At 39.0% G+C, this 24,976-nt stretch overlaps 1 protein-coding gene across 1 annotated transcript in view; it reads left to right on the top strand.

Annotated features, from left to right (window-relative positions):
• The first annotated feature begins 2,286 nt into the window (after positions 1 to 2,286).
• LOC106940016 (serine palmitoyltransferase 3-like) overlaps positions 2,287 to 24,976 on the top strand; it is a 31,920-nt gene continuing 9,230 nt past the window's right edge. The window contains exons 1-7 of the mRNA XM_015022623.1: positions 2,287 to 2,481; positions 6,829 to 7,020; positions 7,691 to 7,845; positions 9,801 to 9,949; positions 16,938 to 17,062; positions 18,428 to 18,521; positions 21,914 to 22,019. Of these exons, the coding sequence (XP_014878109.1) occupies positions 2,383 to 2,481; positions 6,829 to 7,020; positions 7,691 to 7,845; positions 9,801 to 9,949; positions 16,938 to 17,062; positions 18,428 to 18,521; positions 21,914 to 22,019 (920 nt within the window). The 5' untranslated portion in view covers positions 2,287 to 2,382. The remainder of the gene's footprint in view (positions 2,482 to 6,828; positions 7,021 to 7,690; positions 7,846 to 9,800; positions 9,950 to 16,937; positions 17,063 to 18,427; positions 18,522 to 21,913; positions 22,020 to 24,976) is intronic.

The following is a 24,976-nucleotide window of genomic DNA, read 5'->3' as shown; positions in this document are numbered from 1 at the left end:
AATGAGCATTGCTCTCTTTATCCTAAAGGAAAAAATAGTCAAAGTGCGGATGAACTATCACCAAGCAAATAGATAAGACTTTAGAAGGCTATTTTTTATGTGCTTTATAAGAGTAAACAGTAGGTTTGATTTATGACACAGAAGTATATGATTCACCACAAAGCCTTCCTGTCATGGAAACCAATAGCAACACTTGTTACAGCAGTAAAACTAGAACGTTTTGCTCAGCAAAAACATTAACAGCCACTTTAAGGGTGCAAAAGTGTTGCCATTAGGCTGAGCTGGACTTTGACACAGAAACAGTTGGTGTTCAGCACAGTAAACATGACTACCAGCACTATAGCAGAGCATCTACCCCTCTAACCTCTAAACTTCCCATTATATCCAGATAACATCATTGTGCTGCTTTATATCTGATTTCTTTCTCTCGTTTTTTGTCCAAAGTGTCGACATCAGTCACTGCTTTGTTATAAGTAAGCAAAGTACACGGTAATGAGGTTGTTACACTCAATGACCAAACCCAAGCATGAAACAGGAAACAACACATACAAGGTCATACAAATGCCTCAGACAGAACCTGGTTTGTGGCGGCTCTTCCTGTCGAACATCATCAACAACAACAGCTTTCGGTGGAGAGGGGGCAACATTTAACCAGCTGGGCTTAAAAGAGAATCTTGTATATAGTTTGTAATTGTTTGCTGAAATTAATTTACAGACAAACCTAACTTAAAAACAAACAAACAAACAAAAAGATTAAGTTTGAAGCATAACATTATATCTATGTAAACACAATAATCAAACACAAAGTAAAATCGCTAATTTGCTCCTTAAAATTAGAATTTTAACAACTTTACATGTTTTAATTTATTTAAAATCTTAAATCGAACTGAACAGCGTTCTCATTTTCAATAACCACTTTTATTTTTACTGATAATTCAGAGGTCTTCGAAAACAGCTCATTTTGGTTGTGCCTTGGGCCTGCTCTGACAGTGTCCGTCACGTTTCTTTTACCACCAACTTCATATCATTTAGTTGTCTTTTACTACAGCAGCAGGAGCATTTCACGTGCAGAGTACAATTTCACAACCAAGCCTACTTTGAACGCTTGAAGTGAAACCATAAAAAGTGAAAATATTTAGCACCAAAGTCAGTTACACTCATGAATCGAGTCTGAAAGAATCTTACTATTTCACATTCCTGTACAGATATAGACTCATTCAGAAAAGGATTGGGATGCATTTTACAAGTTAGAGATCTGTTTCCTTTGAAACTATTTTTTTTTATTGTAGGTACATTAAAAGCAAAATTATTCATACTTCACATTTTGTCACACTACAACAACAAACCTCAACCTTATGGAATAGATAAACGCAAACTAATACATAATTGTGAAGAGGAAGAAAGAGGAAGCATAGTTTTTTATTTTTCTTCTTTATATACATTTTTAAATGAGTGACATTCAGGGCACTTATCCCTATCTAAAATTCAGTGCAAGCAGATGCCTTTAAAAGTCACCTAATTAGTAAACAGAGTCCGACTGTGTTTAATTTATCCGTTCTGTGAAAGCCTCGGAGGTTTGTTAAGTGGACATTAATGAATAATCATGAGGATCAAGTAGCACCACAGACAGGTCAAGGATGACGTTGTGAAGAAACTTAAAGCAGGATTAGGTTAAAACAAGCTTTGATCATCTCACAGAGCTCTATTCAATTCATCATTTGGAAATGAAAATAGGATTAATGCTACGAGACTTAATCAGAGAAGCAGCCATGGTAACTCTGGAGGAGCTGCTGAGATTCTCCTTGCATTTTTTTCCTCTCTTTCTTTCCTTCTTTTTTCTTCAGTTTTTAATTATATATCACTTGCATTACCCGATAAAATGCAAAACAAGTGCAAAGGGTATGAATACTTTTGCAACGGAATGCATGTACAGAATTATGTTTATTAGTACACATAATAAAAAAAAATACTATAACACAGATGAGCTTTTCTTATAAAGTTTCATGATACCCAAAACAGTAGGTCTAATTATAGTAAAAAACATTTTATTTACATTTTGTCAACGTTTTATTATTGAGTGAAATACATAAATAAATAAAAAAACTGTATTCCATAATTTAAAAATAAATGAGGGTGATGTAAGTGCCAGCTCTGTTTAGTTTTTAATAACCAGAAGTTCCCTTTTACGCTGTATCGAAAGAGAAAACTTTGAGGTAAACCAAGGGTGACATTTTCTGCTGAAGCTTCCATACAACAGCAGCAACAAAAAAAAAAAAAAAGAGGCTGAACCGAAACAGCTGAAGGAGGAAGTCACCTTTGGCAGTTTAGTAACCAGCACGTTGGTTTGTCATTCAACGGAACAGACCCATTCCTCTGCTAAACATGGCAAGAACTTCTGACGCAGACCTAAAGCCTCCTTCGAGCCAGAACGGACTGAAATGTGACGATCTGAGGAAAAACAGCTGTCACAGCAAGACAGAGGTTTGTCTGTTTATGCTTCACTGATGACAGTTGCTTATTATGGGGTAACTTTTTTTTACCTTACCTTGCCGGTCCGCCTGCTTAGGTGCGGCACGGTGTTCTGCACCTGATCGTATGCAGGTTATCTACCGGCGGTTATCGTTGGGCTTCTTACTTGACATAAACTTTGTGACGTAACTCACAGTGTGCCGTACTTTATGTCAATTCTACATTTTTTATTTTTTTAAGTACGCAACAATTTAACTATACATGAATAAAACGTATAATTAATTCGTAATTTGTATCGTTATATCTGTTCAACATAACTATTTATAAATAAGCTACATATTTCAATGCAGCCTGTATTAACTACGCTGTTAGGTCTCTGTCTTGGGAAACAATTATGAATTTGATATGGGATTTTTCAAGATTTTATTTCCGTATCACTTTTGTTTATTATCAAGATATTTACATACACTGTTTAAAAGAAATAAAATACTTTTTGAATCATATTGAACGAAGATGCAGTGGGCCTGGAGGGTCTCCGGTAGCAGTCAGTCTTGCAACAAATCTGAGGAGGGATCTGACTGTTGCTGTATGACATGCTAACAGACCAAGATAGAGGCAACAGAAGCCATGTTCCACGTCCCGGATGGCACTGCTAATCCACCTCATATGTTTTTGCCTGTCCTCTTTAAATTTTTGTCTGTTCATGCGGTTAGAAAGCCAGACAGAGAGACATTGTAGTCCAAGATATGATCTTTGCATATCATGATCAATGTTTTCACTGGCAAATATTGCTATTAAATGAGTCCATCAGATGTTTCAACCACTGTTATTTGTAGGATATTTTAGAAATAGTTTAGTTTTTAGTAATGAGCAGAAAAATCAGATGGTTGCTCTATTCTGTTGGTTTAACAAAGTAGCCAACATGGCATTAAAGTTGATATTGTCTCTATAAGATGTTGTTTTAATTAAGAATTGAAACTAAGCATTGTAAACTGAAACACTGTATTAAAAATATACTTTTCAGAAACGCCTCACACTTTAGGCTTCCTCCACACACTGAGAAGGGGCTGACTATTCATAGCATTTTTTGTTTGCAGTAAAAACAAAGTATGACAACCAACCTTGTTTTCCCTTGTAATTCATCATATAGCTAGATTTTCTTATCTGATCCACATTTCTATAGCTATATATTTTGGATATAGCACGGTCCGCTGAAACCTAAGTTTTTTTTTGTTTTTTTTTTTTAAATGTACAAAACAAAAAAAGTAAAAACAAAAGACTCCACCCTGAAATGGTTCCTCTTTTCCCTTACATACGTTGTATTTTTACAGAGGGTACAGTTCTTATACTTCCTTGAAAGGTCCTCTTTACTTTCTGTACTATCCATTTGTAGCTTCCTCTAAATATAAAAAGTTTTCAGTGCTTGAATTGAGACTCAAGAGAGACGTTAGACTACAACAGTTGATGTGTGACTAATTTATTTTCATAGTAAGTGAGTGCATAACTTCGCAGTGCTCTAGCTATGCAATGATGTCATTGTCAAAACAAATAAGCTTACAACTTGGTTCAAAACAGCAGCTCAACATTACTTAGCAGACTAGTCCCTCTTTTTTTAATAGAAGCATAGAATAAGTTTTGCAACAATTCAAAGATATACATGAGTATAAACAACCCCTGCAAAGTCAAGCTAGTTATGATATGGAAAAATAAAAACGATAATTGTTTGAGCAAATGAAGCATTGAGTCTTTGGTTGAAAAACCAGCCCATTTATTTTGTTAAAAAGAATGAAAGAAAAAATACATCAAACTACATCTTGGGGTTGTTTATTGTAAAGTTAGCATTATATATTCTTGTTACTACGGCCCACAAAAGCAGACAAAAAGCTGCATTTGAGAGAACTTTGCAACTAGTTTCACAACAACCAATCAAGGGATTGGCTCACAGACTTGATGATACACCCTTAATAAAGGCTTTTTAACGCTCTTAATCACAGTATTCTTTGCTGTTATTGTTATTTCACGCTGCTTTGTAACATTTTGACAGACATTTACAGCAACTATTAGTGGTTTTGGAACGGCACTTATTGTGTGACTATAAACAGCACCTTCCAAAGTGACGGAAAACAAACACATTGAGACATAACTGTTTTTAACAAAGTCCCAGGTGGTATTGTAGTTGGAAATAAAATAGCTTCGTTAATCAACATAATGTGATACATAGACCCCGTGGCACTGGCTCAAAGTTAAATGAGATGCGTGTTCATTTTTGTAAGTCACCAAATGGCTATAGCTACAACCAAACTTTGCCATCCATGAAGTCAGGGCAATATTTTTTAAGATTTGATCAAGTGGATGTGACAAAGAGGAGCTGTGCATGTCCTACCATGGGTGCATGTCATTAGGGACCCTGGACTTTGGAATGTCATTCGTTTGGTATGTTACAGATCAGTTACAACAAAACCAGAGAGTATTTCAGAAACTCATAACTAGCAGCTTATCTCCAGGGAGAAGAAATACTCTTCATAGCACCTCTAACATAGATTTATGCAACAGCTTGAATAAACGTGCTGTTATGGAGACTTTTCATAACTCATTATCTCTAAGATGGAGCTCCTCAGGGGAGTTTTTCCACCAAACCTGTTTCAGCCGTAAACCAGTGCCAGTGCTGGCATGCCATCAGGTCAGTTTTTCCAGCCTGACTCTTGAAACACAGGTGTCTGCAAAATTTGAGATTGAAGCGCAGTAGAGCGAACCACTGGGACGACGGGAAGGAATGGGGCATCAAGGGGGAGACTTTAGGAAATGAGTCTTTTTCTAGAACAATTTTGTGTCTTCTGTATTTATTCACACATGTCTAGTTAAATATGTCACGATTAATTATAAAAACCGAGTGTGATTTTTTTTTGGGTGCCCTCCTGGCCACGCACAATGCGTTATGCATGTGGGCGGAGCAATGGTACTTCTCAGGGCCTACTGTTAGCTAGGCCAGGGCAAAGAACTGCCCTCATCGGGGATTCAAATAAGATGTGGCTACATTTTATTTTATTCTAATATTCTTGAGTTATTTCTGCATTTAGCCTTCCTAGAGAAAAGTGGAACGGAATGAAATACAAATGTCAGCATGAATAAGGGTTGAGGTTAGTACTAGCTGGCTATCACTTATCTTTTTATTGCTTAGTTTGAGATCACCTGCCTGTCACTTGAAGTAGGTTATTGCAACATATAGAACTGCCCTTCAGAGTCATTGTTTTCCACTGAATCTAATTCAGTTCTGAATCACTGCAGGTCTTATTCCACCATGCGACATTAATAAATACCACTTTAAAAAAAAACAAAAAAAAAACTTAGATCTGTCGTTACAGGACTGCCTGTGGATGCTGAGCAGACATTAGCTGGTGTTATAAAGATATCAGCTTGCAAGGATACTGGGAAAACATTGCAATCGATGTCGTTAAACTGTCCCTGCTCTGTGATTCTTTACGTATACTCGTAATACAATGGCGATGAAAGCATATATTTACTGACAGAGATGCACTTAATGCTGTAAAGTCGTGGTTCTAAGTTGACTCCCTTTAAAAAAAAAATGTATGTTTGTTTGTGTGTATGTTTTTTTCTTCTTTTTTTTTTTTTTACCTCTTTTAAATCCCACGCATGATACCAAGGTCATCTTGGGGCCTCTTTCCCATTTTGAAGTGTGACCAATAGAAAAATGTCCCTGCAGTGTTGTTCTTTTTGTAGAAACTTCGCCTTAGCCATGATTATTTTTTGCTTTGTGCATTTTAAGAGCTTGTAAAAAGCATGTAGGACATGAAAGTCAAGAAACTGCAAAGTGGCCTGATGAGACGAGCACAACAGCAACCCGAAGCTGTATAAATTATCTGGCTTTCATTGCCATTCTGTCCTGTATTTGCATTCCTTCAAATGGACAAAGGGCGTGGCTCCCTTTGCTGCACAAATAATCTGATTGTATGTCGATGCGTAGATAATAAAGTCACGTGAATAGTTGCTTACAGTATGAGACTGGTCAATAGTTTCAGGTATTTCCTGAAAAGTCACTCATAGGGGAGAGTTTTCTAAAACTACTCATGTTGAATTAAATCATCTTGGTTCTCTTTCACATGAAATATTACAACACATTTCTAACTGTTGGCACACAGAGATCCCTAATGCTGAGTCTTTCAAAATGAGTCTCATAATTACAGGTTTCAGTGTCTGTTTCATCCAGGTTAATTGAAATGCTAACCACAATTCATTTTTTATATTAAGCTGAACCGCATTTGTTACTACAAATGCTACTACGTTTTGTTTTGCTCCCGTCCGGAATGCAAAAGCGCTCATCATTGCTCTCTCGTTAAATAGAAAAATGGCCCACAGACTGGCGTCGGCTCCAGGCAGTTCAGCCATGACACGTTTGAACAGCCACCCATGTATGTGGCGGTGATGACGTACCTGGGTTATGGGATTGTCACCCTGTTTGGTTACCTCAGAGACGTCCTCCGAGCTGTGGGCCTGGAGAAGTGCCATGTTGCTCAGGAAAGAGAGGAACAGAAGGTAGGTGCAACATAAAAAAACATGCAGTCGGCACACTCCCAGGCATTTTGTATGATTAGACGCATACCACACACCCAAGCTTGCAGACACCATCAGTACGTTTTGTTTTCCCCAATTATTTCAATTTTTCCTTAAGCAGTGCCTCTTCTTTCTTCCCTTGTGTTTCTCCGCACTTCTGTATAACGTTGCCATGGGTGAAACGGAACACCAAAGAGAATATGTGTTGAAGATCTAATTAAATCTCAGAGGATTCAAGCTCTCTGTTACTTTGTTTCAGATTTCATATTATGTCTCTTCAGTGAAGGTTAAATTAGAAAATACTTTGTCTTCAACATGTTTTGTGCTTTATGGGTTGGCAGGCACAATATAGTATTATCTTGACAGCGTAGTCAGCCAAAAAAGTCATGATTTTACTTTATTAAGGATGTTGAGGATATTCTCGACTAATCTTGATGAAAAAGCTTAGCTTTGAGCTTTGTCATTGGATTAAGGTGAGTAATTATTCAAATTTAATAACATTACATTATAAAGGCTCTGATTATCGTACAAGTACAAGAACTTGTAAAAAGCAAATTGTTAAATTCGCAATTAGGCTTGACAAAAGAAAAAAAAATAATATTAACCTGGTTCTGACTCATTGTGAAGTTAACTAATTTGTTTTTATTGCCAGGATTTCACTCCCCTTTACCAGGACTTTGAAAATTTTTACACTCGAAACCTATACATGCGAGTAAGGGACAACTGGAACCGTCCCATATGCAGTCTCCCAGGCCCTATCTTCGACTTGATGGAAAGGGTGTCTGATGACTACAACTGGACATTCAGGTATTGTAGCCCAACCATTTCTAATTGTAACTTTTAGCACCTTAGCTGTGTTGCGTGTGGAGTAGGACAGCTACAGAAAGGAGCACATGACTATAAAATGCACATACGGAGGTTTCGAGGAGACTGAGGAAAGTTGGGTTCTTCAAGCTTTGAAATATATTCATCATACTGTCAAAGCTTATAATATAAGCTACAGAAAGGAGCACATGACTATAAAATGCACATACGGAGGTTTCGAGGAGACTGAGGAAAGTTGGGTTCTTCAGGCTTTGAAATATATTCATCATACTGTCAAAGCTTATAATATAAGTTTTGTATATAATTTTTAAAGTGCTGCAGTAAAATGAATGCTTTGCAGTGCACTGCATCTGTACAGAAATCCCCCACAAGGAACCTTGTCTTACTGCTGGTAAAAACATGGATCCCGCTGAAGCTGATGGTGCAAAAATCTCTCACATTTATAGGGAAAGCCTGCATCGTGTGAGGAAAGATAATGAGACAAATGTAACACCTTTCCTGGAGTCACTGCGATATTATGGTCATGCTAGCAGCAGGTGAACAAAACAGCAGTAGGATGTATATTGAACATAGATTACGGTAGAGAACAAAAAATTGAAAGCAATGCTACTTGCAGTGTGACGCCTTTCTTGAAAACCAGTGTGAGTGCTGTGGATTTTCAGAAGTATTAATGCGTGATCAAACTTTGCTTTCACTGATTAGATGTTTTTTTTTTCTGTAGTTTCTGGTTAAGTTTTCACTCATAACTCATTATTGTTGTTTTGAACTGCTTTATAAATTATGCCAAAATCCAGTGAAGTTACAAAATTCTTAAATATCCTGGAGACTTTATCTGGTGTGATGAAAGGATAACTTATTAAATATGAGGCAATCTCTAAACAGATGCACACACCAACACTGAATGACTTTGGCAGTAGGTGAACAATATGTTCCTGCATACAACACTCTGTGTGCGGGATTATGTTGTGCATAGAAACATTGTGATTCATACCCAGATGACTTGAGAGCGTGGGAGCATCTCAAAACCAATAAGACTTGCGAAGACAATCTAAAGATCATTTCCCTAATCTAAAGGATATGCTGTTTTCTGAAACCAGCTGCCACAAAGTACTTTTAGGACACTTGCACATGTATTTGATTTTTTTTTTTTGACTAGATATAACCACCATTATGTCAGGTTTTCTCTCTTTGCTTGTCAGTGTATATAGCCTTTAAGGTAAGTGTGCATCCATGTCTTTATTATATAGTAAGTTCTCCTAAATTAACTTACATGTAGATTTTTTTCCTCCAAATATGTCACACCAAGAATATCAGCAAATATACCATATGCAGATATGGTTTTGAGTTTCTGGACCACAATTGATATTCCTTGGCGCTGCGCAGCAGGGTCAGGGAATGTGTTATGAAAAAGAAAATGAGCAGAGCCACAGGGAAGGAAAGTGATATTATGAATCTGTGAAGAGGTAAGCGTGGATTACATGTTTAAAGAGGTTTTAATGTGACTGTAAGAAGAAGATATGGGGAAGCCTCCTCGACTTTTGTGGAGAAGTGTGGTGAATTGGCAAAATGGTATGAAGCAGAGTGGAAAAAGTAGGTCGGCTGATAAACTCCTTCAGTTCTTTGAAAGAAGAACTTATTTTAAAACTGGACAGGTGAAATTGGGCTATGTTTCCTACAACTTCCTCATTGTATTCACATGCATAAGAGATCCAGTGTTATCTGCATATTCGTTCTCCAAAAATATATAAATTCACTGCCTTTTAGTTTAAAGTATAGTTGTTTGGATTCCATTTCTTGCTACTGAATAGCACATATTTAGCTATTGTGCAGTTTATTGGGAGGTTATTTATGTTTGCATGTGTGTGTGTGTGCGTGCGTGTGTGTGCATACCAGAAGAACAATGACACACTAACTGAGACAAACATAAATCTTCACAGGTTTACTGGGAGGACAATACACAACGTCATCAACATGGGCTCATACAACTACCTCGGCTTCGCAGAAAACAACGAAGATTTCCTGAAAACTGTGGCAGAGAAGGTGCGGCAGTATGGGGCTGGCGTCTGCAGCACAAGACAGGAAATTGGTCAGTTTGCGGTCAATGTTTAACAGATAAAAGAGATTGTTTCCCACTTGTCGCTTTGAGCTCAGTTTCACAAAGCTTTTCATTTGATTTGAAGTAAAGTCCACTGTATAAATCATAGTAGGAACAGTGTTTGTTTTTATGTGATGGGGGAATTGACTTTTGTGCATTTTCTGTTGAAACTGCCTGTCATAATGCACAGTGATATACTTCATGTGTTGTTTTCTAAAATCTCTGATGATTATGGCTTACAGCTCTTGACGACCCAATTTTTTTTTCTGAAAGTTGGGATGTGGCATAAAATTACTAGTAATAACGGAAGTGTGCTAGAATGTGCACTCCTGGACCAGAGACAATGTCAGAGTCGTTTCACTTGGACTAAGGTGAAAAATGACATGGCTGTTGCTTAGGGGACTTTCATTAACTCTCAAGTCAGCACAGCAGTCTGCCAGGAAATTTCTAGAGCGCTTTATGCTGCTGCTCTGTCCCCTTTTTCAGATGAAAGTAACTTTTACCATTCATTTGGGAATCAAGACCCCCAGAGAATTGAGGAAGAGTAGAGAGGTTCAAAAAAAAAATCCAAGTTGCTTGAGTTACTTGATGCACAACATATCAAATCACAGTTATTGTAACATCTATGCATGCAACACTTCAATCACAAAGGGTCTGCTTATTTGCATTGATAGATCAATAAATTTCATGTGTCATGCATGCAAACCCTACATGCTAATAGCATATCTGGCCTCGTAGATAGATTTTCATTGGCTGAGATACTAAAGCTCATGAAGAGTGGTGGGGATATTGTGATGAAGGAAAAGAAAGAAAAGTGTCAGGAAAATGTGGGTTAATCATCAATATTATAATTTCTAACTTCAGCAATTATGTCGCAATGTTTTCCTGACAATGCTGACTGTGTTTATCAGCTCGGAAGCCAGTAGAGCCACTTACCGGGATATATTCGAGCACTTCCTGCTTCCTTCTGGTGACCAGCTGAGTGAAGATGTTTATTTCATTTTCCATCACGACCCGACACTTTCCCACACTTGATGTACCACTTCCTGTTTTAGCTTAGTCAGTTTCCATGTGTCCCATCTGGTCGTGTAGCATTCAGAATCGTACCCACAGAAGTACAAGATTCACTTTCACAAGTGGAGCATTATAGTTTTCACTATGATGCATCACTAGTTATATTTATATAAAATACCTAAATTAGACATTGCTTTTGGTTTATTAAAAAAAAAGAAACGATGAAGGATACAATAACGACGAACAAACGTCTCTGAAAAGTATGCTGTACTAACCGAAGCCCAACATGAAGTGTATCTGTAAACACCTGAATCCAAACACCTGTCTGTGTTGTTTAGACCCAATAGCAGAAATTGCTCTTAGAAGCAACATAGTTCGAGTCATAAAAGTTTATTTTACAGCATAAAGTAATGGTCTGAGCGGAAGTCCATAAGGTGTCCTAGGAAGGGCAGCGGCCGTACTTGACGGGTCCGTCAGGTTTGGCTGAAGGTGTGTAATGACATTTCCAAGGAATACTAAAGGAAGTTATTGTTTGTTCTGTGGAGCATGCTGGGCTTGTGTTAACTCTGTCCCAGTAGAGACATGGGGGATTGTATCTTTGAAAAAAGGGAAGCCCAGCATAAAAGTGATGCAAGAGGGGAGCAGAATTGCCAATCAGCGCTGACAGAGTCAGCATTTGTTCTCATCCCGTGTGCTTAATGAGCTTGATTTACAGCTCATTAAGCACTGATAGTGGTCCACTATCAGTGGTCTGATAGTGGACCACTGATAGTGGTCCACTATCAGAGACCACTATGAACAGCTAGACAGCTAAGTAAGAAAAGGAGGAACTGTCACAATGCTGAGCTTAACATCCCACATCCTCAATTAGCCTATAAACCTACTTAATCTTAATCTAAGCCAAGATGATCTTCAGAGACACCAGGCTCAACTATTCAGATGACAAGGCCGCTATCAAAGCCACCTGAGTCTCTTTAATTCCTCATCAGAGGCACAAGCTCCATGCCACACTGCAATGATGCAGTAATTCCTGCAAAAGGAGGGCCGACCAAGTATGGATATACTTTACAGTACACACAGATACTTTTCGGTGGGCTGATGTTTCTATGTTGAAATAGTCGAAATGAACAGAAATAAATGCTTGACTGTATCACGCTGTGTGCCATCGATATATGAGTTTCACTTTTTAAAATGGGGATAATAAAATGACCTTTTTGTTGATATTTTAATTTACTTAGAAGGACCTGTATATTTCCCCTGAGTTATACTGCCACTATGTTTAATTATCTGTCAGCAACTGTATTGTTGTATGAATTATTCAGCTTTTGTTCAATTATGTGCAGTGATAATCAGCAGAGATACATTTTGGTCCACAGAGGAGCCATGGAAGACATGCTATTGTGGATGAGCTGTCATAATTAAAAACCCCCAGGACTTTAAACAGGATGCAAATGCGATATACATACACGGACATGTTATAATAACAAGGATCGGAAAGTGGGATCTAATGAATTTTAAATGGTGTCTTATCTTTTGATCTTGAGCTCCTCTTCTGATCAGATGCAAGTGGCAGCATGAAGCTCATTTCAGGCATGTCTATCTTGGAGCTCGGAACTCTAATGACTAGCAATCAGCTGTGTGTTTCTGTCAAAACATTCGATGAGTGAACATCATGGATCTCATTGGTGAAGTTTTCTTCAGAAAAAAGCTCCTTTTTCCTCTCTCGTTATTGATGTTTTTAGAGCATTAAACCTCTGCTGCCAGGTAGTCGTGCGTCTGCTGAGAGCGGGCTTACAAAGTGGGGCGGGCACACAAGAGTCTGTGTATGTGGGAGTGTGTTTCGTGATATCAGCAGTTTGACAGTGAAAAACAACAAGCAGTGTTTGTCAGTTCACCACTCCCTTACCACCCCCGGCCCCCAAAACAATCCATTATTCATTTCCTTGATTTATTTATATGTTTATTTCTCTTTCCAAATTGGACTGTTTTAGTCTGGGTTTCTAATGGGCACTTCAGCTGTCTTGAGTGAGCGGGTTATGCAAAAACAAGCATTTGTCTCATGAGACCATATATGAAGTAAATATTTAAAAACCCTGGTGTCTCTTTAAGAGCTGTCATCATGCCATCACAGCCATAGCAATTTGTAACAGACTGAAAAACCTAGATCTTTTAGAGGCTGGTAGTACACAGTTAAAAATAAAACCAACAACAACTTAACAGGATATATATTTTAAAATAAGCACCATTCACTCTGATGATCTATTTTCCATTTAACATTCAGATTCAACATGTTGTTTTTTTTTGTTTGTTTTTTTTTTAAATGATCTCCTGTCTTGAGATTAATTGCAGTTTAACTTGAAGTCTTAGTCAACCTGTAATTATTGGAACAAAATGTAGTATTCACTCAAGTAAATTTTAATGAAATAACAGAACATTTTAATGTGTGCTCGAGGGGAGTGTCTCTGAAGACAAACATTCAAAGACTGACATTACTAGGTTGGTCCTCTTTTTCCTGCAATCATTAACTTACTGTTTGTCAAATATTCTCACATAGCAAGCATTGTAATTAATCACTTATTACTAATAAGGGAATTATTGGGTTTCAGACACAGATATTTCAGCACAAGTGGTGCAAATGTAAAAAAACAAAAAAAACAATTGAAATTAATTAATATTTTAGTGCGGTGGTATAATCTCACACAGAAAAAAAAAATTATCGCACATTTATAGCTTCACAATTAAATAAAGTTGCAATATCAATGTGTAACCCAAAGTACATTTGTTCAGTGTAGAAAGTGTGTCAATTTCTAAAACAAATTAGGCATATTAGAAAAAGAAGCTTATTCTGCTACACCATCTGAAAGATTATAGGAGAAGACTAAGTGCTCTCTTATTGGCACTTGAGTAATTTATATTATCAACGTTTGAGCCATCTGGGATTTTGTAAAGATATTATTTCTTAACATGGGATTTTTAACCCCCATTAAGTAATTTTAGTTAAATTAAAAAAATATATTTTTCTTCTCTTTCAGTTAAAGATAATGTTTAGATGTTTATATATTTTTTTTACTCTTAATAGATGTGCCAGTAGATGTGGCAAGCACTGCATTTGTGAAATAATAGCGTATCGTTGAATACACTATCGAAATAATTAATATTTAAATAATTAACTCTTTTTATGCTTATAAATGCTTTAGAGAAAGCTTGGGTCCTATGTAAGTAGTGACAAAAACAGACAGGAAGGATTTATATCTACAGTTCCAATATTTAGTGTTCTCACTAAACATGATGATGATCTTGCTAACACAGGCAAAGGAAGACTTAAAAAAAAAAAAAGATGTAGGCATCATCTCATTCCATCTAACCAAAGCAGGATGAGCTACATCTAATCACTCTCTTTCACCCGAGTAGTATCTAGATCTAAAGGCAGCTTCTGAAGGTTAAAATATCAATAAGAAGGCTGGGCGCACCTATGCAGACACTGCCAGGGGAAATGTTCCTTAAAGAACTCAAATGCCAGTGCAGTCTGATTAAAAACGCTACACGTGCCAGCAGGGCCTGTGTGCTCATGCGGTCGAGGAAATGTAAGAATCGATCTAGCTAGCTCATCGTCCTGAAAGCACTGAACGGGAGTCACTATAAAGACAGAGCTGCTTCACTTCATTACAGTTTTATGCCCATCACTCGGATTTCCATTTTCCCGGCCTGCCTAAAAACATCTGTCTGCGTAAGTATTTAATGCCCGCCCTCTGTCGTAATGACCCATATTGACTTTGACTGTAATGATTAGTATGCAATGTATATGCAATGAAGGCCCCGTTTTCATATGAAAGGTCACGTCGGGAAATTTTGTGTTATTACTATTCATCAGATTTTATATTCCCTCTGCAGAAAGTCGGCTGTGTTATTACTTGTCAATGCAAATGTAACAACGCGGGCCGAGTGTATTAGAATGGATTCCATGCTTTGGAGATTTATATCATGCATGCAGAATATGCGGTGCTCTGCGGAAGGCATTTACATTCCTTAGATTTATTCATGTTTTAGCACATTACTAGTGCAAGCTTGAATGTATTTTATTGGAGTTCCCATGCAGACCAATACGAAGGGGTTCCTACTTTTGGAGTGGAAAGAAAAGGAAGTAGATTTAGATTTTTATACTTGTTGTTGTGCTGGAACTCAAACCTCCAACACAGTTTTGGGTCGCCTGCAGCCTCTAGCAGGTTTTTCTCCTGTAAGGGCCTGTATTTAGCACCATCCATCTTCCGAAAGGTTATATTCTGCTCTTATCTGGCCAGAGATTACACTTTTACATGTCTGCTGTTATATGTACATGGCTAGGGGGCAAACTGCAGATGCGTCTGACTTTCTTCTTCTCTCCTCTCTCTCATAAAGGCCAGGTTTGTGGAGTCCACAACTAAAATTGGTCTTGTCAGCAGATTCTCCCACCTGATCTCTAAACCCCCGCAGCTCCTCCATTGTTACCTTAGGCTACTTGACTGCTTCTCTATCAGGTCATCCGTCTCCAACTCAAGTCCTCGAGAGCTACTATTCTGCAACTTTTGAGAGCATCTCTGCTCCAACACACCTGAATGAAATAAATGGCTCGTTATCAGCTCTCTGCAGAGCTGAAGGACGTGCTGACGAGGGATTTCACTCATTTGATTCAGGAGTGGAGAAGAGAAATAGTTGCAGGATAGTAGTTCTCGAGGCCTGGAGCTGCAGACCCCTGGTTTTGGTGAATGACCATGTCATGGTAGCTTTGCAGTTTGTTTTATTAGCGGTTGCTGTCTTCTTTGGTCTTCGTGATGCCGTTTCTTGTCTGGTGTTGTCTAGCAAACCTATATGGACTTCATATACCAGCTGGATTTATACGGAGAGGAAATAATACGCATTTCTATTTATGTACTTTTTATTCAAGTAACATCTGCAGGCAGTGGCGCTGGGTTTTATTTGTGGTTATCAGTAAAGAGGCCTGAATCCATAAGCATTTTTAGAGTTTTAATTTTCCTTCAACTGCTTAATTATTCACTACTTTGTGTTGGTCTGTCACATAAAGTCTGATTAAAATCCTCTGAGGTTTGTGGTTGTAATGTGGCAACATAAGAAAAAGTTCAAGAGGTATGAATACTTTTTCTAGGCACTGTAACACAATTAAAGTCCAGTTTATAGAAATCGATGCATCCTGACACTGAAACTTTAATTGTTCTATTTCGCAGATGGCTACAAAGGCAGATACCAAGACAAAAAAAAAAAAAAAAAAAAAAATCTATTTTGTTCACAAAATGAAAGAAACACAATGTCAGATGGCACATTAGCACAAAAATGAATTCTGGTCCCCACCTGCCATATTGGTTTATCACCAACTGTTTCTGCCTCATATTGTCCAACAGAATCATTTTAGACCTTGCGGGACCTGCTCTGATATTACCTTGGATGGAAAAAAAACAACAAAAAAAACAAAACAAAAAAAAAAGATCAGGGGAACTAAACTCCAAGTTTGTCACATCATAGATCTATAAGAATTGAATTTAATCTCCAGAGTGTGAGTGCTGATCCAGAGGTTTGTGTCTTCTGCTTTTTTATGAGGAGACTATTGCTGTCTGTCAGAATGTTAGATTGGATGACTAGAAAAAGATCAACAAGAACCTAAAGGAATAAATCACTCTCTGACGATAGCAACATGCACAAACAGGGCTTCTTGTAGCCATGACCTTTTCCTTTTGGTCACTACCCAGAGGTCGTGACCGTAGTTAATTGTAGCAACGCAAACCCTGTGCCAATCTGCCTTTCAATCACGAATGTAGAAACAGATGACAAACAGAAAAATGTGGGAAAGGTTGATTGACCCCAACCGAGACCGCAGTTGCAATATTTAGCGATATCAACATTGCATAATTTCCTGAGATGCAGACCTCATCCAAGGTGAGAGACTGTTTTTTTTTTTGTGATTTCCATCTCGCAGGTAACCTGAAGATTCATGAGGAGCTGGAGGAACTCGTGGCCGATTTCATTGGGGTCGAGTCCTCCATGATTTTCGGGATGGGCTTTGCAACAAACTCAATGAACATCCCAGCTCTCGTGGGGAAGGTACGCGATTCCTCACACTTTTCCCCACTCACTGAATGAAAGAAACCAGATAGCAATAAAGGTGCAGTTTGCAAAGCATGGTAGATATTAATATAATTAGTTGAGCTTTTGTTTCCTTCTTGCATATGCTCCAAATTCTTAAAAGAAAACCTACATCAACCGTTAAATATTCCTGACCACCTCACTTAATTAAAGTTTTAATTAAACCTTGTAGTAGCCAGAATAAGAAGGTTCTGGGCATACATGACTGCTTCCAGGCAGGCAGACAAGCAAGGGCAGTTTTTATGAGCACTACTTAAGGGTCTGATTACCCATAATCTGGCCTCTTGGCACACCCGCCTGCTTCAAGTGGAGCTGACAGAAACCAGCGGCAACATGGAGCAGGAGTAGCTGCGATTCAGCCGGACAGGAAGGAAAGGAGGGCTGACGGTTTTAAGTGATGAGAGCAGGCTCGTTTTATGCAGCTGAAGAGGTGCAGCAGCCCCTTTGGGCTGCAGCGCTGACGCCAGCCCGGTGACGTCTGGGGGTCAGCCCTCGCTGCCAGCTCCGTCCTACAGGGACAGGGTGAGCTCGGACAGGCCTCTCCATGCAGGCGGAGCCACATTAGAGTGACAGCTGTTGGTGGACCAGCTTGACCCCGGGCCATGCTGAGCGTATCTGTCACCGTGCTGGTGTCAACACAAGCCCCCCAACCCGCCCACCCCCCTCCTTACAAGATTATTCCGATTAATGCAGTCAATTGCTCAGAGCCTCAGTGTTATATATGCTAATGCTCCGGAGAGAATTTCATGGGACAACTGAATTCATTTGCATGCAGATTTTTATAGAATATGAAGCATCACACTGTCCAAGTAAAACTTATAACAGATGAGCTGGTAAAAATTTTATCAGACATCAAAAGGAGGGGACATTTGCAGACGATTTCTATCCCTTCTGTGTCAGGACATAAAAAGATTGTGATTAAGACATAAATGGGGGAAGGAGAAGAAGAGGAATGAGCTGACGGGTAATTGGCCATGTGAATCCTTTTTATTCGGAAAAGCACATTTGCATAACAGGATTGCTTTTTTTATGCTAAAGCACATAAAAACCAAGAAATCTCTTAAGGAACAGATGCATTACGTCGTTCACATGGTTGCAGTTTTCACCCGATAAATAGTTGCCGGTTAACTGTTGTTTGTTTTATGCAACTGAACGAAAGACTCATCCTGCTCTTATCAATAATCAGTCATTAAAATCAGGTTTACAATGAAATTTGATAAGACATTTCATTCCAGGCTTCATATTGTGAGAATTAAACTGGACCTGAAAAGTCTTTTTTTTTGTGTGTGTGTTTAAGTTGCAGCTTTTTTTCCTGTTTTCCAGGGATGTTTGATAGTAAGCGATGAGCTCAACCACACGTCTCTAATCTTGGGAGCCAGACTGTCAGGAGCTACAATCCGGGTGTTCAAACACAACAGTAAGTTCATCGGCTGTCTCTTTTTATTTATTGCACAATTCATAGGAGGCGAGATCCAAATTGCAATTCAAGACTCAGTCCTTTGTGAGTCCTTGTGTGTGTTTATCACAGAGAGCAAACTTACTTTGACTTGAACCATTTTTACGACAGAAAAAAAAAAAGCTTGAGCTTCTCCTCGCAGCGCTGCAAACTGCATCTTCTTGGTTATTTTCTGCTGTTCCCTAAAATGTTTTTCACAGGATTTGCAGATTTAGAGAAGAGTATCATATTTGCATTTCATATTAGTATGTTTGGAGTTATGAAAAGTTTTTTTGCTAACCAGCAAAAATATCACAATTTATATGCAGCAAGCTCCAAAACTGAAGTGTTGAACACTTAAACCTTTCTATAAACAGTGATCTCAATACCACAAAGGTCACTATATATTATTGTTAATATTTTAAGGAACAACACAAAGTGGCACATTATTTTGAAGTGGAGGAAAAATTATGCATGGTTTTCAAACCTTCTAGCAAATTAAAGTCTAAAGAGTGTGATTCACATTTATATTTACCCCCAACTGAGTCAATACTCTGCCGACCCCCGAGTAGATACTCAAAGTTTTGCCCTTTCAGTCTCTAGGTCATTCTAATACATGAATATACTTTGTTTTGTTTTTGTTTTTGTTTTTACCCTGTATTGAGCTCCATCCTTCCTCCTATTAAGTTTGAGCAGCATCTCTGTACCTGCTAAAGAAAAAACATCCCCATGCTGGATGCAGATGAAATTTTAATGTTTTGGTCTCAACCAGGGAACCTTCTTCCAGACGTTTGCTGTTTCCCCTACATTGCATGTAGCACCTGGAAGCGTTCTGTCCATCATCAGTCTCGTCTCTGCATGTCTCAACTTCCCTCACAATATCCGTAGCCATCCCCGCTTTCCCTCTTTCTAAGATCAAACCTGGATCTAACTGACCGCCTGTTACTGTGCGTGCATGGCGATATCATGGTCGGGTTCCAGCCGTTCTATGCTTTTTTCCATTTTCACATTATAGATTCAACAATACTCCATTAGATGTCCAACGCTTTGGACATTCTGCTTTAAAGTTCTGCCCAGCTTCCCAACCTTGACCTGTCAGCTGTGTTCCGTTGTCTTCATGATGTTGTTTGTTCACTTGTGTTGTCTAACGAACCTCTGAGGCTTTCACAGACCAGCTGCATTTATGCCGAGATTAACGTGCACACAGGTGGACTCTTAATTACTAATGAGGTGACCTCTGAGGGCAAGCTCGTTAGGAGTAAAACGAGCTGAATACAAAATACACCACACACTTTTGATGTTTTCGCCGTGCATCATTTTTCTTCCACTTTGTGCTGAGCTGCTACTTTGTGTTTGTCTGACATATGAAACACATTGAATAGTTTTGGGGTTTGAATATTTGGCAAGACATTGTATCTGTTTAGTTATGTTGTTTTACGTAAAGTTTGTTTTCTTTGGAAAAAAAAAAAAAAACTTTACGTAAAACCGTGTACTGGAATCCCATCTATCTCAGGAACACCACCAACAGAACACCTCAAATGGGCTAGTCCTTTAGCAGCAAATGCATCCTGACAGGTGCAAGCTCAGCCAGTTATAGTTCCACCAATCAGACCCCCCGAGGCCTGTCTAAAGGCAAAGAAGCCTCAGGCACCTGAACAGCAGACCGCTTCTTGCCAAGAAACCTTCAGCAGCCGACGTTCAAGCCCTCATTTAGCTGAGTTACTTCTGAAATGGCTAGAAAGTCACAAAAATATAGCCATGGGTTTTACAGCGTTAGTTGCTGGTGCAAGTCCTGACAATGTGCAATCGCATGTTCACAGCAGCTGAAATGTTTATGATTTGTATCTTGGCAGAGCCGGATCTCCAACAATAGAGGAAAACTGGTTTGTACAGTCCAGGTTTGTGCATCGGAAAACATGATGACATTTCTCTGTTTTATTTTTTTGTTATTTTTCTTAGTGATTTGCTGCACGTGTGGATCTTTGCTTATTAAAAGTGAGCTTTAGATACATTTGGCTTAATGTAGCTTAAACCAAAAGTGATTACTGTAAAGTATAATTGCAGCAACGTACAGATGTTTACTTGTTTGTGTGCTTGTTCTGTAAAGAAGAAGATAAGCATCTAGTCACACAATGTCACATGTCAGGTCAGAGCTTATCCTGAATCAGAGTGATACCGTAAAATAATCTCTAGTCTGGTCTCCTTTTGAGTTGCGCAGGATGCATTCTGTCCTGTTGAGCTTCAGGAGGGGATATTAGCAGCAGCAGCAGAGCATCTGCTGTCTCCTAAATGAACCTGTCTGCGTGGAGGCAGTAATATCGATCATCTGGACAGACTGTTGGCTGTGGCAGGGGCTTTTTTCTGCAGCTCATGGCTGGGCTGAAGTTAGATTTTAAATACAAAAATTCAGGAGAATCACACCTGGTCGATACTGCCATCTGCTGGATAGTCACAGGAGATTGTGACATCACCCCCATATGGAAAAAGGACGTTTTGAGAAATCACTCCCATGATGAGCAAAAATTTCTGTCACGATTTATATTAACTCATAGAAACGTTTTTCCTAGCATGCTTTTACATGTGTGTAATTATGACAGATACCTCACATCTGGAAGCGTGTCAGTAGTTGTATTAGTTGATAGGAATGTTTCGGTGTGTACCCCCGAGTCTTGCTCCATGGAAATATGCACCAGCCCCACTGTGACCTGGATAACAGATGGATGGTTTGCTGAATGTGTTTCTGTCATACAGCAATGCTCTTTGTATTCCTAAATCTACTTTAGAAGTGGTCTATACAGCAACGTACAATCATATCATTGCTTTATTTGAACCTACTGGTGTATGCCTCGCGAGAGCATTACCCCACAACTAATCTACAGCTTACAACCACAAACCTGAATGTAAATTTATAAAGATTTTATGTGATAGAAAAACATAAAGCGGCACATCGTGTTGCACTAGAAGGAATCACGCATGGGTTTTAAATGGCTTCTACGTGGACGGAACACGTAGAAGCTTCGACAAAACAACCTTTAACCACAATTACAGCCATGAGTTTGTTTGTTTTTTAACAGGTTTAACAGTGGGAGTGGTGAGCACAGGATGTGCAGTGTTCTGTCACGTGTGTTTTGAACAGTTTCAGAGTAAAAAGTTCAGTTTTAATCTCATCTGATGAGTAGCCACACCGCCTCCAGAAGGGTGTGAATACGTTTGCTATGCACTGTATACTTTATTGGGCAGATTTTGTAATATTATTCTAATTGTTTTTTCTCTATATTTACCTTGTCTTAATTGTTCTTTGCCTGCGTGTGCGTGTGTGTGTGTGTGTGTGTGTGTGTGTGTGTGTGTGTGTGTGTGTGCGCTTGTGCTTTTAGACATGCACAGTCTGGAGAAGCTTCTAAGAGAGGCTGTTTGCTCAGGGCAGCCTCGGACCCACAGACCCTGGAAGAAGATCCTCATTATGGTGGAGGGCATCTATAGGTCAGCTCCGACTAAACCGCCTTCAGGTTCTTACATAGGATATTGTTGTGCTGTATTATTTCAATATATTATGACTAAAACACATTTCTTGAGTCCGATGGTTTCTAATTTAAATTTTTTGCAAGCGAGAGTTTTGCTCTCCCAGGTTTTGGTAAAAAATCTTTATTTGTAACCTGAGGTGAGCCTGTGCTAAGATGCCCCTGAATGCTCTCTTTCTCTGTTGCCTCCCTTCCTGCTGTTTGAATAATTGATTGTATGTGTGCTGGCAGGTGGATGGGAGTGTGTGTGTGTGGCTGGGTAGGGTGTGATTACCGGGAAAAAGGGGAAAAGGTATTGTGTGTCTCTCCTGGCGGTGAGCTATCCCAAGTCTTAGTGACCCTCTCCATCTGCTCATTACCTCCAATTCAAGGCCAAATGGAGCCACTGAGATTGACTTGGCTGAGCCCCCAGCTCCAGCTGTTTATTACTGACAGTATTTTCTCATTTTTGCCTCGTGTTGCCCTTGTCTGTCAGCATCCTTCGCATTCTTTTTTTGTTTTTTTGCAAACAAAGTGAAAAACCTAAAATAAGGACGCAGGCAGTCCATCCCCCCAAAAAACTCGATTTATGTTCACTTTATTACGCCGCCTCGATCAATGTGTACAGTGTGAGTCACACGAGAGCAAAACGCTGTCCTTCGTACGGCTCTGAAAGAACTAGAGCTCCATCTTTCACCTCCCTGGAACATCAAAAGGCCTGGATAAGGAGACTTTAGCTCTATCCCTGTCTCGCCTTTGATGTCCACAACGCTCCTGGTTCAGCTCTGTCTTCTATCATTTGGGCTGCAGGCTCAGCCAAAGAAAGTATGGCAGGTCAAGGATTTTTACAATTCCCCAGCTACATAATTACTTATTCTGTCTATTTGTAGCTTTAAAAGGTTTCCATCAGAGGGGAGGAAGAAGTGGGGAAAAAGATGATAGGAAAGAGTAAAAATGCCAGGAGAAAGATTCTTGAGAAACCGTAGAAAGTCAAGCTGCATACACGTCTCCTCAAATGTTTCCATCCACTCATCATGGGCATGAGCATCTTATGAATCTGGATGTTTTAAGGACTTATTAGAGCCGTTCTTTTTCCCAGATGGCATGATCATGCAATTCAAAACATTTATTCTAATCCCCAACTGGTCAGATTTTACTAACATTCTTAATTATATATACAACCCCCCGCCTCCCTTCAAATACTTAAATAAAGTTAGCTTAGAAAGAAATGACAGCTGCCAACAATAAGCTTCTGGTTTAGTTCTGGCTGACTATTTTATGATTCTTCTCTTTATAAATGGTGTAGTTCAGTTAAATTGTTTGGTTTGGTGGTTAGAACCTGGAATTTAAGCATAGTCCACCATAAACTGTCGGTTTGCTTGAAATTGAGGCTATTCCAGGAACTTCCAGGACAAAACCAGTTATGATGGGTGTTGGAGATCATTGACCTCTTGAAAGGCCGACTTTTGTCCAAGTAGAGGATGGCCAATCCCATATTTGGTGGAATTTATTGAGATAACAGTAATTAAAGTATTTATCCGTTTTGGAGCAGGAGACTTTTCCTTCTCAGTGGACGGTGATGAGCTGATAAATCACAAAACTGGTTTTACTATGGATAGTGACACTGGTGTTCCAGTTGCTTCCAAGTTATATCCGGCTTGAGTTCTGGTCATTTCTGGGTTGTTCTTGAACATCTGAAACATTTTCCTGTCGTCTGAGGATGACATTTTGGGTCAGACTGATACTCAGAGACACATAGATGCTCCACCAAGATGAAGATCCCTAACACACATCCGTACTAGGTTTGAACTAATCATATGGCATTTCTAAAAAGCCAGCCTCAAACCTGTTGGAAATTCATAGACTGGCATCAAAAATCAGAGCTGGCGCCATGGATACCAACAATTTTACCACTTCTGACAAAAAGAGTAGCCAAATAATCATCCAAAAACATCAGCAGAACCTTGATGATGGGAGATTTCACCAAATACTTTTGAGGGTTTATGTGTGAAATATTTCTATTTTCTGAGGCTCAAGTTTTTTTTTTTTTTATGAGACTGTTGTGGCCTTTTTGCTGTGGCCTGCTGGGGCAACAGGCTGAGGGCAGCAGATGCCAACAGGCTCAACTCACTGGTCCATAAGGCCAGTGATGTGGAGGGAGTGGAGTTGGACTCTCTGATGGCAGTGACACAGAGGAGGATGCTGTCGAAGCTGCGTGCCATTTTGGACAACGCCTTGCACCCACTCCACGACACACTGGTGAAACACAGGAGCACATTTAGTGGAAGACTGATTCCACCAAAATTTGCTACAGAGCGCCACAGGAAGTCATTCCTACCTGTGGTACGGAGGACTCTACAGCTCCTCTCTATGGGGAATCTGTGCAAATTGGCTTGCATGTGTTTTTAAATAATCTCTGAGATTAAATAATCTCTGCATAATTAAACTATGTGAATTACAATGTTGACTTATGTATATTATTATAATGTATGTCATAATAATTGCTGTTATTTTCATATTGTATTCTTTTCATGCTCATATATTGGGGTACAGTTGCAAAACATGAATTGCCCCTGGGGGTTCATATTCTAAATGCCCCTGCTTCAACCAGTGGGAGTTAAAAATAAAAATGTGTTGATCAAAAGAATAAAAGAATATAGGTGCTGGTATAACTATAAAACCGAAAAATAAATAAACCAGTCAATACATTATATATATTTAAAGAGTAATTTAAAACTTCACACGGAATAATAAATGGTCTGAATGCATCCTTACATACCCCCAGTTAATATTACATACTTGAGTGTATGCAAACATTTCAACTGAACTCTAATATAAGACTTCAGAGTCCAGTTGGGTTTTATCCCCCCCCCCCCCCCCCCCCACAAAAAACAACACAAAAAACAACTATTTGTTTTATACATGCATCTCTTCACTTTT

Source organism: Poecilia latipinna, unplaced genomic scaffold, assembly GCF_001443285.1.
Source record: "Poecilia latipinna isolate Pla-1442-1.1 unplaced genomic scaffold, P_latipinna-1.0 Scaffold3061, whole genome shotgun sequence".
Lineage (NCBI taxonomy): Eukaryota > Metazoa > Chordata > Actinopteri > Cyprinodontiformes > Poeciliidae > Poecilia > Poecilia latipinna.
This window is presented reverse-complemented; position numbering and strand designations above follow the sequence as displayed.